Genomic DNA, 13,810 nt, shown 5'->3' on the forward strand with positions numbered 1-13,810 from the left:
TTTCACAGACTGGTTTCACGGTGCAGATGTGCTTATGTGTTGCCCAATCAGAGAGCTAGATTTGTCCCTTTTTTTTTTTAACCTGCTCAAGCCTCAAAACCTCTTTTTAAACACAGTTATACATTAGATACCTTGGCCTTGCTAGTGCACTGACATGCTCAGTAAACACCGTATACTTGAAGAAGAGTGTGCAGATACCCTGAGTAATTACTGTTAACATATTTTTAGGTGGGCAGGTACAATAAATCCTGTTAAAAAAATGTTGTTAATTTCACAACAAGGAAAGCTGCCTTTCTCATTTGTCCTCATCTATATAACTGAATAATAAGCAATGGCAATGAACCTTGAGTGATTTAAAAGCCGGTTGGAAACTAATTTTCCTTTCATCCAGGGGCACTGACATTTTTACTGCCGTAACGCAGGTGGTGCAGCAAACTGACAAACTAGCAAATGCCACTGATCTGTTACATACACATGGCCTTTCCTTCACACTCGGTTATCGATTTAATCAAAGGAGTACAATTTTTCCTTTACATAAATATGCAACGAATGTGATTATCTATCTATTTTTTTTTTTTACTGCCAGAGCTTTATAACAGGAATGATACTCTGGATAAGTTACCAGGAATGCACGAGTGAGTGTTTGAAGCTTAGGGTGAATTTCCATTTTCACCCCCAATGTATCTGTTTCATTTCAGGGAAGCACGGTGCGCATGATCACAGCGATTGACCAGGACAGGGGGAAGCCTCGAGGGATTGGATACACCATCGTATCGGGTAGGTGCAAGACCCTTAGATGATAATGCTTTGTGGAATCACTGGTTAGAGGAATCACATGGGTAGCAGGTATTAAAATATATATATATATATATATATATATACAATTTCCATGTCTGTTTTTCTGTTTGTTTTCACCATGCTTTTACTATGCAATGCTGTTTAAATGGTAACTAATGTGTTTCATTTTGGTGTGATAGAATGAGGAAACTAATTTGATGTCTGCAAATGAGTGTGCACAATAGCAGCTGCTACAAAGTTTAATCAGGCTTTATTACAACACACACATAACGGAGTGGGATATTCATTTTAAAATGCAGCACTTCTTTTTCAGCACTTCTTTATAAAGAAAATCCCTTTATATTTACAGTTGTCAAGGGTTTAACCCTAATATCAGAAGACAACACTCATGTCAAGGTATTGATAAGCTCACTTGCCTTACCCTTAAGGCTTTCATTACTCCACTGCAGTAGGGAGCTCAATATTCATTTCATCTGGAGGCTTGTGTGTTTACTTTGATGTGTGGGCTGTGATCGTTAGAGCAAGGCTGTCTGTATCCAGAAAAATGAAGCATTCTAGTGCTCCGTACTGCTAAGGAGGCTGTGGGTTAGAGTTCGATATTCAAATCAAACACTCCAACCTTCTGCCTAGTGTCGTTTATGAGTGGAGCGTCCAGGTCACAGCCAGATAACCTGACTGCCTAGTAATTATTATAAATCTATGACAGGGAGAGGACAAAATGATGATTGGATTATTCAGATCAAGCTCTCCACAGGTGAGAGTCACTGGTGTTGATTGGGATCATTTACCATCCCAAGAGGAGAGCCTACAGTCATATAATCCTCTTGTACAGCAATGGTGCTTGCTTTCTGTTTAGGGTCAGTGTTTTAGGGTTCTGTGTTTGATTTTTCTCGATGGCCCGCTCATTCACCTCTGTTTATACACCCTTATCACTTTCAGTGCTTTATTGGAGTTCCTCTTTAAATGGAAGAGGGGGGACTCGTGTGCTCTCAGCACTGTTAATCCCGGTACAGGAGCGAGGAGAAGGGGTAAATTAATGTTACGCCTGAAAGACTCCCCTCCGGAGGTATAGCCGAAAAAAATAACTGAACTGGTGTTTGACTGTTTGACCTAGCCCAGTGCCCGTTTTTTTTCTTTTTTCTTTTTTTCTTCTTTTTCTTTGTCATTTTCTTCCTCCTCCATTGCTGCTGCTTGACTATTTCCAATGTTATTCTGAAATATTGAAGGGAATGGGTTAGTGCTGCCTCCTTTACACAGTAATGTGCATGCTTCAATTATAATCTCAAACTGATTTGTCCATTATGTTTTACTACCCTCAAACTGCCAGGATGGGGGAGGTAAGGAGCAGTTCAGTTTCCATGTCTCAAGCCTGCCCTGGACTGGAGGGAGCACCCTTTCTATTAGGGGGTGAGGGAGGGAGGGAGGGAGCAGTTCAGTCTCTAAAGTTCAAGCATGCCCTGGACTGGATGGACAGCCCTTTCTATTAGGGGGTGAGGGAGGGAGCAGTTCAGTCTCTAAAGCTCAAGCATGCCCTGGACTGGATGGACCGCCCTTTCTATTAGGGGGTGAGGGAGGGAGCAGTTCAGTCTCTAAAGTTCAAGCATGCCCTGGACTGGATGGACCACCCTTTCTATTAGGGGGTGAGGGAGGGAGCAGTTCAGTCTCTGTCCCTCAAACCGGCCCTGGACTGCATTAGGGGAACTACCCTTTCTTAAAAACAAATAGGAGCAAAACTCCGCATAAAGGGGCGTCCAGCCTTCCTCTCCAATGCGTTAAAAGTGCCCTGATAGGAATGAGTGATCTCTGTCAGAACAGAACGTGGACAGAGATATCGCAGTGACAGCAGAGTGTGCCCCCCAGGCCAGGCACAGACTCCAGAAGAGTTATGCTTAAGTTCCCCTCATACCCAGGGCTACAATCAAACCACAGCCCTTGCTCTTCAATATATACAGGCAGGCTGGGTGCAGTGCGCCGTGCATGGGCTCACAAGGAAAGCATTCTTTTAAAAAAAGAAAAAAGAAATAAAGAAAGAAATGCCTTCAAGACAAGTTACAGGATCTGACTATTTTGATCCATAAATCATGTGGTTTTGTCAAACTGAAAATTTAAAATGAAATAAAAATAACAATGTTCCCACTTTTCAAAGATTTTTGCATTGTTTAATAACTGAGAACGCACCATTGACTAGAGTAGAACAAGTTAGGTGAATTTTTTTGTGCCATTGGCAGTTTTATTTTCCAAAAAGGATAAATAGTGTGATATATATGTATACTTTTAAAAAGTTTTTGCATGTTATTTTTCATGTTATGCATGTTATGTCATTTTGTTGTTTTGTTATAAAGCAATTTTGTTATGAATCTCTACTTTTTAATATATATCTTTCAAAAGAACAATTAGAAATTATTGAAATCACTTTTTTTTTGGTTTCTCATTTTTTTTAAACTGCCCAAATACTTTTGTATGCGACTGTGTGTGCGTGTGTGATTTATTTTTTTATTTGTCAGATTTTTTATTACAAATGTTGGCAAAAAGAAGACACTGTTCATCCAGCACAGCATTTCCCCATCTAAAGGAATCTAATGCAGTACAGCAGAACCTTTTTTTTTTTAGAGTGTTTTTTTTTTTTTTTACTATTTATTTTTGATATTTAAACGCCCGGTTGTAGCAGTGTGACATCACAATTGCGGCTTTGCCTAGAATTCAGAACTCAAATAAATTAATCTTAATCGTAAGAAATAATATTGAGTAAATGGTTAATTACAGGTGGTAAAACAGAAATTGAACCATCGTCCCCTCATTCGTTGATCCTTTCTGGATTAACCATATAGAAATATTGAGTATCCTCTCTGCACTTTTCTTTAGTTGCTAGAGTTTTCAATCCTATCCTGTACTTTACCTGTATGTAAACTATTCGATGCACGTGTCATGGTGTCAAGTACAAGGAGGGCTTCTTACCTGAACACACTCGGCTTCGTGCGGATTTACTGATCCTGAACTCCAGTTCAAAGCCTGCTCCACTTCTCAAAAAGCAAACTTATCCATTTGATCTTTTTTTTTGGTCCCTATTCACAAAGCTTTAACTCATGACTTATTTAAGAAAGTGTTTTTTTATCTGTACATAACATAGTGTTTTATTCAAAAGTTTTAGACTTGTGATAAAGGAAACAGCAGTTTTATAAAAAAAAAACATGTGTTAAGCTTTGAGAATCGGGCCAGTTGACATTCTACTTAAACAAATGATGCAAATATCAACACTAGTACCTGCATTGTGATGTGTCATACTTCGATCGTTAAATCATATACTGTGGGCAAATTCTGTATCAGAAACACAGTATTACTAACTGCAGTGCTATTTTGAGGGAATAAACCATGCTTTTAAACTGTGCTGAGAGAATATCCCAGAAAAAGAAAACTTCATCCCAGCTCTATGGTTGGAGTTCAGATCTCCGAGCTAAACTCACCCCATCTCTTGGGCATGTTCTGAACCTAAGCGTTTGCTGCTGCCGGAGTCTCAGGGCACTTAGATGCCCAAGGTGCCAGCAGAGTCATGGCTAATAGAATTTTTAACCTTATACACCACAATAGCGTAGCAACCTTCACAATACAGGGCCCTTTTAAGGAGTTCTAAGCAAGCTTTAAAACTGATTTCCTCCTGGAACCTCTTTCTTTTCTTTCACATAGTATTTTTTTAACCTAGTATAAATATCTTCTTTTCTTTGTGTTAAATTGCACAACGATAACAGGCACTTCTTTTAAAACTGTTAATTAAGACGGTTATAAATAGAAGTGTGCATGACAGGTACGAACCATGGAATTATTTCATTAGCTAGAACTCTTTTTAAATGGGGACTCTTTTAGTTCAGTTCATCCAAGAGATCGAGGCTGTGTTTTGAACAAAGTTTTTTTTAATGCATGTATTGGATCTGTCTTCTAAATGAGTCTTAAAACATCCAGTTGAATGTACATTTGAACAAGTAAAACTTTCCCAATTATTTTCCTGGCATGGTTGTTGAAGGTTGGAGCAGTGCTCCTTGAATGAGAGTCTAGAAGGCTGCTTAGATGATGCCAGTGGATTGTTACTACAGTGCACTTCCCTGAACCACATCAAGATGCTTTCTGATCAAGTTAGGAGGCTGACAGAGCGAGCTTTGACTAACAAACGACTTGACCCTCGAATTGTCAACAAGCCGCTGTCGCGAGGCATCAGCCCATGTTCTTATTGCAGTAGCTACAGGGCGTCCGCTGTTGTTGCCTGTTTGTTTGCGTGTGTGTGTGTTCCATTTTCCAGACCTCTCTTGTTTGTAATGTGAAAGCCCTGGCTATGTGCAGATGCCACACGTCTCAGAGAGTTGCCGATTTTTGGATCAGAAATAGGGCAAAACTGACAATCTAAACTGTCAGAACAGTCCTCTGTGTCTCTCGCGGACTAGTGCAGTGAGAGGCACAATCTGTCTGTGTGTCCCTGAGAGGTCCAGTCTGAGTGCCCTCACTCACTCACTGAGAGGTCCAGTCTGAGTGCCCTCACACACTACTAATTCACTCACTGAGAGGTCTAGTCTGATTGTCCCTCACTCACTCTCACTCACTCACTCACTCACTGAGAGGTCCAGTTTGGTGTACCATCCCATACATTACCATATTCTAATTTAAAACATAAGCAAATAGTCAGTTTGCTTTGAAGTTCTCTGAAAAACTTGCCTCAAGGTTATTTTGAAAAAAAAAAGGCTGAAAAAAAACAAAGTTCTCACCTATTATTGGCATCACACCAGTTTTGCTTTTTTCTTTTTCTTTCACTTTCCTTTCTAATATAGAATTAAACTGTTTTTAGCAGACTGGATGTAGCGGTTTGTCAAACTGAGCCGAGGTTGATCCTGTTGAATGAAACCCCCACCCTCTGGAAATGGCAGATATGATGTTGTTGTTGATGTTTTGTGTCGGTAACTGCTCGGGGGTTTGGGCTCTGAATGCACACAGGTAGTTTATCAAAGGGACTCGATTGAAATAAGGGACTCGATAGCTCTCCTCTCTCTCCTCTCCTCCGTGCTCCTCTCCTCTCCCCTCTCTCTCTCTTTCCCTCTCCTCCTTTCCTCTCCCCTCTTTCTCTTTCTCCTATCCTCTCTCCTCCCCTATCCTCTCTCCTCTCCCCTCTCTCCCCCTCTCTCCTCTCCTCCCCTCTCTCCTCTCCTTTCTGTGCTCCTCTCCTCCCTATCTTTCCCCTCTCCTCTCCTTTCCTCTCCCCTCTTTCTCTTCTCCCCTCTCCTCTCTCTCTTTCTCCTCTCCCCTCTCTTTCCCCTCTCTCCTCTCCCCTCTCTTTCCCCTCTCTCCTCTCCTCTCCTCTCCTCTCCTCTCCCCTCTCTCTTTCTCTTTCTCCTCTCTCCTCTCCTCTCCTCTCCCGGAGCTCATTGTTTTGGTGTCTGTGAGGGCAGGGAGTTTTGTAACAGGTGAGTGCCTGGTGCTGGGAACAGGCTGGCCTGTTAGATTGTAATTCTTGTCAGGCCACTGGAGCAGACAAACCAATTTATAGCCATCAGCGTCTCCTTGGGTGGACAGGAGAGGCCAGATATATGAGCAGCTGCTGTCCCCAGACTCCCATTACTACTGCAGCAGGGGTTCCCAAACTGGGGCCCCCGAGATGGATTCACGGGGGCCATACAAACATATACAAACATTTCCTCTCCCAAATGACCCCGACAGAGCAATGCTCCCCAGACCAGAGGATCAATTAATGTACACAAATGCTGCTGTTAAATGGTGTTATTTTGAATGCAGCACTGCTAACAGTAGGTACCATTATATAACAAAAGGGGGTGATTGTAAGTAGAACGAAACTGGCAACAATGTTAATGCACTTTTATAATAAAAGATATTTTTAAATTAAAAATAAAGAAATAAATGCAGGATCTCTGCCAGCATATGGTTTTGAGAGTTCTTTATATTTTCTTCCCCCATAAATAAAATCACCGCTCCTGCTTACCTTTACAGGCAGGTTTATGTTGCATTTGCAGTCAGACAGTGTTCAGCTGAGTGCAGTGATTATGGAGGGGTTTCTCAAACATCCAAGAAAGGACACTGAACATAATGAAAGCGATAGCATTTCTACCGGTACAAATGAACAACCTTTCTCACTAAAGGTATCAATCTACATTTCTGCTGGGAGTCCTCAGTCAGAGTGCCCAATGTCATGGGGGGGCCTTGAGCCAAGAATGTTTGGAAACCCCTGAACTAGAATGAGCTTCAGCACAGACAAGAGGACAGGTACAGGATTAACCCATTTAGGGGCAGAAATGGGGGGCTGTTTCATTTTTATTTATTTATTTGTCATTTTATTTTGTTAACCCTTTCCAAGAGAGCAAGTTCTCCCAGGAATTTAGATTTTATCTGGAGTACAGGCCACATTGATCAAGGATAAACCGCTAGTGGGTGTCAGGTATATCGGAGTTATCTAACAGTTTCAGTCATCACAACCTGGTGCCCTTTTTAGTACTGCAGAAGTGTAAAGCACCCCTGTGAGCTCATGTGTCTTACCCCTAAGTACAGCTGGTGCACCAGAGTGTAACCATTAACCTGTCCCCCTGCAACACTGTACTTGTAGCAGATGGAAGTAATAAGTCAGTAAGAAATTCCACATAGAACAAATGTAGTATTTGTTACATTTACTGGGGTCCGAGTGTTGCAGGGGGACAGGTTAATGGTGTGCCCGATGTTCTTGGAGGTTCGACGTGATTCTGAGAACTCTGTTGAGGCCACAGGTCCTTTAAACTTCTGAGTGAAAAAAAATGGTGGCCTATGAAAATGTAGAGTACCACCATAGTGACCAACACCTTTTTCCAACTTATATAATTTATTCCCCATGAGACTTCTGGCCACCCTTTATCTTCACTACTTTATCCCAGCTTGGGATCAGAGTTAAAAGAAAGGAGTAAAACCTGTATTTTCACTCCCAGGCACATTACATGAATAGCTCACAGGGAGCCAGACTATCACAAAGCAGACTATTTAGAGTGGGGCGACAGGAGAGCTCATTGAATCATTCAAATCAATTAATAACTCTGGCCACATTGATGCAATACTCTACCTGTCTATCAGAAGGCATTGTATATGCATTGAAATTATGTCACTATAAAACCGCTATATATAGTGCAAGTGAAGAAGTGAATGAGACTATTATTTAGGCAGTAGAAATACAAGGTGCCGATATGCATGCATGCATTGATGTATGTGTTCCCCGCGTCTGAAAAGCCCAGAAAGCTGTTCTGTTTTCAGCCACGAGTTCTTTTTATTTTAATTTAAATAAGCGCACCAGTCTCCTGCCTCAGCCCATCACAATGCCATTAAGCCTCCCTGCAGACCCAGCGATTAGGGTTAGAAGTCTGAATGCTGTTTAAACGAGAAGGAAAATACAGCAAATGCAGGCGCTGACCCTCCCTGCACCCCAATCCAAAGTAATTATGAGCAGGCCCTTCTTTGATACTCCTGCTTAGTGGCTCCCCTGCAATTTGGTACCTCATTCTGCTGATTTGTGCTGAAAAGGAAGCTGGATCTACCGGTAATGTGTGTGTGTGTGGTGTGTTATTTTTATTTTTTTCTTTTCTATTCACCGGGGTCACAGAGTTACTGCGGTGTGACGATGCACAAGGAACAGAACAAGAAAAGCACGGCCAGGCTTTAAAGTATTATTATTATTATTATTATTATTATTATTATTATTATTATTATTATTATTATTATTATTTGTTATTTTTTGTGTAAAGTGAACAATATATTCATAATAAAGTGAAAGAATGGTAAATACATAGTATAACCATGGGAAAAGCATTATAAAATTACAAAAATACCTTGATAAACTTTTACAAGGGAAAGGAAAATAATAGCTGTTATAAAACTAATAACAAACGACCTTGAAGGTTAATTGTAAGACTGGCATTGTCTGTATTATATTTACTTTCACAACCACCCCCCTGGTAAATCCATCTCGAGGTGTGTAGTGTAACCAACACTGCCAGAGTTGTCCTGGTCTCTGCAATCCATGTGGACGCAGCGTGCTAGGTCTGTGAATTGCAACCGATACCTATGAAGGATGAAATTAAAACTTCTTAATATATCATTCCTGAGTACAGTACAGCAGGGCTTTATTTAACCCTGTTAGCACTGTAAACTTGTCATGCCCCACCCCAAACACACACACACACACACACACACACAGGGAGACAGACAGGCTAATGTACAGACCAGCAGGCAGGCAGGCAGACAAACAGACAGAACCGTGGACACACTCAAACACACACACACAGACAGACAGACAGAACCGTGGGCACACACACTCAAACACAGACAGACCGACCCATGGACAAACACACTCAAGCACAGACAGACCCATGGACAAACACACTCAAGCACAGACAGACAGCACCGTGGACAAACACACACAGCTAGTAGTATCTTCAGCTCAGGGTAATGCAGAGTGTTCAGCAGTGAGGCGAGCGTACTGACGCACACAGTCTGTCTGTCTGTCTCCCTCTATCTACATCTCTATCTGTCTTATTTAAACATCAAAAAACTTGTCAGAAAAGATTGTCGTCCCAAGCGAGGGGATGAAAGGGAATGGTTCTTTAAACATGAATGCAGGACTCCAGAACACACGCTTCAAAGAGATCTGTGTTTAATAGGAGTGCTAACCACGGCTTTCAAATCTATTCTCCTACCTCCTATTGGCAACAGCAATATAATGACTGGCACCTCCTCAAAGGAAAGCCAACGATTTAAAATCTCTTTTAATAATAATGTTATGACTGGTTCCTCTTTAAAGGAAGCCTTTGACAGCAAATGTGTTGAACCCTCACATGGAGACGACCTGCAGTAGTGGTGACGTAATACTTTCCTAGCACACGGGTGGGGGGTGGGGGTAGGGCGATTGTAAGATACTTTAGAAAGTGGAAACTGCTGCTTCCTTGTTCCTGGTCACTTCCTGTGCTATAGGTCACCTCCATGGTCTACTCTTTGAGTGAGGCTGTCACTACTCACTATGATTTTGTCTGTCTGTCTGCTGCACCAGAAGATCAAGTCTATCGTATTGGAACGTCTCAGCTGTCACTGATATAGCGGCCCCACAGCTCCGCAGGTTGGCTTGGCTCGTGTTACTGTTACTGTACCTGCCAACACTAGACTCTGTCTCAGGTTCCTATTGTCACGGCCTCTCACGATCTGTGTGTGGCAGTCTGACAGTACTTCCCGTATTCTGACTCCATTAAACATTTATAACAGAGCTATAATAACACAGCCAGTGTTATTATGAAGTGACTCCCTGTGTCAATTTACAGGAAAGTAACTGGAGCTGCAGTGGAGGAGAGGGAGAGGGAGTAGTGGGTTGTTGGGAGTGGGGTGTGGTCAGAGGAGGAGGGAGCGAGGGAGCAGAGAGAGGGGTAGGCAGAGAAGAAGGAGTTGTAGTGAGATGTCTAAGGTCTCCAAGCATTGGATGGCGACAGGTTTCACCTGAGATGAATAAACTAACAGAAACCGTGAATGCTAAATTTATTAGATGAGAGATGTAATGCTGAAATGATGGACTTTCTAGTCCTTTTCAATAAAATAGCTTGAGGAAACGGTCATAATTTGTATTAACTGGACATTAATTAATCTGATTATCGTTTTCTCAGATTCCTCAGTAATAACAGTTGACAATGATTAGGTTAAGCTCCAGATTGAGTCTGGTCTCATTAACATGACAAGGGGACTCTCTGCTGCTGATTTCCATTCGCTTGTTTTTAAAAATGAAAATCCCTGACCTTAAAAAGGGAAAGGATTGAAGCATTATTCACATGGTGCTAATTAATCCGTGGTGTGTAGGGCGTCTCTCATTGTCTCTCAAGCAGTTTCAGTGAAAGGGCTATAAACTGTGCAAAATGACGCCTCATAATAAGAGACATTGGAATTTTTACAAACCCTCAACAGTGATTGGTGGATTTCTCATTCATGATTTTTATAATAGCTGGAATAACTAGTATAAAAACATCCTGTGGTTGTCTCTTAATTGTTGCCTGGTTTACTGTTTATCAATAAGTACGGAACTTTAAAACACTGACTCACACGTGAAGTGCTGAATCAATCTCAGCCATGCATCACAGCGGTGGATTTTCTCTCCCTTCTGCTGCACTGGCTCCACTCCTAATTGCTGACCCGTTTGTGTCTCTGCACAGGTAATACCAACAGTATCTTTGCTCTGGACTACATCAGCGGGGCACTCACTCTGAATGGACAGCTGGACAGGGAGAACCCTCTCTACAGCTCTGGATTCCTGCTGACTGTCAGGGTAAGAGACTCTGAGACCTACCTCCCTTGTCCCCCATCCTCAGTACTGACCTGGCCCAACACCTTTCTTAGTTCTGAGATCTGACCAGATAACTTTTTGTTTGTTTGTTTTTTAGTCAATTTTCTTTCTACCCAATCCTAATGAAGATTCTACTTGGAGTTGACGCCCGGACAGTGGGGTCGCTGTCTGAAGCGATACGAGTTGTACAATCCCCAATCTATTTTCCTCCCCAACCAATGCAGCTCTCCCTGCGGGCCCTCCAGCCAAGATCAGCAATTCTGCGTTTCCGGGATTCATACCAGGGAGCTCCAAATTGCATGACTCATCCTGTACCACGCAGTAGTGCCTTTTCAGGATGACTCACTGGGGGTGCTATTGATTCCTTCTGTTAGGGATATTCCCCAGCCCTGATTGCAATTTCTTCTCTAAGCAGAGTCACTATCAATTTTCAATGCGTCAAGAGGGAAACAGTGTGTGTGTGGGGGGGATGTTTTGAAAGATTAATCCCAGGCTAATGCCGAATGCACGTTCATGCCTGATTTCTCTTCTTAATTAAAGTCAATGATTTAAAAAAAAAAAAAAAAAAAAAAAAAAGATTTAAAAATAAAACAAGAACCAAAAACATATTTGTAAGCATATTTTTTTTTTTTAGTTTTTTTTTTATTATTATTGATTAGTGCCTACATAGATTTTTTTTTAGTTTTTTTATTAAGAATAAAAGTAATAAAACAAATTTCTTAACTTCAATAAGCAGCGAGTCGGGAGGAGAGAGAGTGCAGGGAGCGCAGGGAGCGCAGGGAGCGCACTGAAGGAAAATGATACATAATTACTCCCCTTGACCTCAGAGACTTTCAGTTTCTCCCTTTTGTGAGCCTCCCACTCAACAAACTATTACCACTCATTGCATTGCTCTCCCTCCAGCTCCACCTCCAATTGGATTTCATCCCATTGTATTTCAGTTTAGGTTGCTTAGGTTTTATTTTATACTTCAAGTGTCTTTTCACTTCACCAGCCACAGCACCACAGATTTCTTTGGAGGGATCATATTTAATAAGGACAACTGTGGGATTGAAAAAGTGTTGCCCACTGTCTCTCAATTTTGAAACCCTCAGAACAACAGTTCTTCACTATAAGCTTTCCGGTCAATATTTGTATACGAAGGGTCAAGTTTTTCAAAGCGTTTACTTCAATGGGCCCTATTTAGCAATGCGCACAAATGCAAATGCACTTGTTCTGAAAGGAACAAAAGCATTTAAACCATATACTATAGAACTAGCGAAATACAACTTTGTTGCAGAAATGGAGCAACTCTTTGCAAATTTTAAAATGGTTTTATTCCTTTAAGAAAATTTAATAGTCTTTTCAGAAGTTGTTTTTGCTGGGATAGTTCGTATGCACGGCAAACGCTGATAGAGAAGCATATGGAACACACATAATTGGATATTAAAAAGGTAAAATGTTATATTAGAAATACTTTGCTCTAAATTGCTCATGTTTTATGTATTTAAAACTCCAGTTTGTTATTTTGGAAACTGTTGTTTTTGTTTAGTGGCTCCTCTAGGGTGTTGTTGCTAAACTTTTTTTTTTTTTTTTTTCTTCACTCTCTCTGGTTGCCAGGGAACAGAGCTGAATGATGACCGCACCCCCTCAGGCGCCATGGTAACCACCAGCTTCAACATCCTGGTCATTGACGTGAATGACAACGCGCCGCAGTTCAACAGCTCTGAGTACCGCGTGCGCATCACTGAGCTCGCCCAGGTGGGCTTTGCGCTGCCACTCTTCATACAGGTCCAGGACCCGGATGAGGTGAGCCAGGGGAGAGGGGTCTGGGGTTCAACGACTCCGAGTACCACATCACTGAGCTGGTCCAGATGGGGAGAAGGAAGAGGGAAGATAAGGAGTTGGGGGGGAAAAATAGAAGGGGACAAAGTGTGCACTGAGGGCACTGAATTGCGGTGGTTTCAGTATTAAAATATCAGCATTGAAATATCAATCCCCCCACAACCTATTGACAAAGCACCCATACTGCAGGGTCCAATTCAAACTATCGATGCAGAACAGGCCAATCCAAGCATCTGTCTGTTTCTATTGGCGAGTCTTTCCCTGTCCAATACACTCCAGCATCAAGCTCCCTTATCTGTGTTCTGCCTTAGGGGTATTAGCCTTATCTGAGCCCAAAAGGCCTGAATCTCCCATTGTGGCGACAACAGGGCTCATGTATGCAGAGTTCCTCAGTTTTACATCTTGTGTCGTGTATCCAGCTATTACTGCTTAACTTTATCTAACAGCATCTCCACAGCGCACGCACGCACGCGCACACACACACACACACACACGCGCGCGCGGCAGTTTTGACTATAATTTAATTTTCTTTGGAAGGGATGGGGATAGGGCATCAAATTATACCTAATGAGGAAAATCAATCCGTTTGAGCAGAGATAAGCTGAATGCTAGTCTAGTCAACTCTGATTGATTTCTGCGCCGAGACCGAGCGGATGGAATTTGACAGATAAGGAGGGGGGAGAGAGAGGGGAAGGAAGGTCAGGAGAGAGGGAAGAAAGAGAGGGGGTGAAGTGGGGATCAGAGAATAAGGAGAGGGGAGCGAGTTGTGAAGAAGAGAAAGAAAAAGATGGTGGAGAGGTGGGTTGAGAAGGGGAGGTGGATGGGGTAGAAATATTGAGAAGGGAGAGGCAGAGGAGGAGTGAG

The 13,810-nt window shown here is 42.1% G+C and overlaps 1 protein-coding gene across 7 annotated transcripts in view; it reads left to right on the forward strand.

Annotated features, from left to right (window-relative positions):
• The window catches only part of LOC117417697 (cadherin-23), a 162,693-nt gene that overhangs the window by 53,729 nt on the left and 95,154 nt on the right, over positions 1–13,810 (forward strand). For all 7 annotated transcript variants that reach the window (XM_058985168.1, XM_058985170.1, XM_058985172.1 and 4 more), the window contains 3 exons: positions 699–777; positions 10,992–11,104; positions 12,722–12,910. In XM_058985168.1, coding sequence (XP_058841151.1) covers positions 699–777; positions 10,992–11,104; positions 12,722–12,910 — 381 coding nt within the window. The remainder of the gene's footprint in view (positions 1–698; positions 778–10,991; positions 11,105–12,721; positions 12,911–13,810) is intronic.

The sequence above is a fragment of the Acipenser ruthenus genome, chromosome 13, assembly GCF_902713425.1.
Source record: "Acipenser ruthenus chromosome 13, fAciRut3.2 maternal haplotype, whole genome shotgun sequence".
In the NCBI taxonomy this organism is placed as follows: Eukaryota; Metazoa; Chordata; class Actinopteri; order Acipenseriformes; family Acipenseridae; genus Acipenser; species Acipenser ruthenus.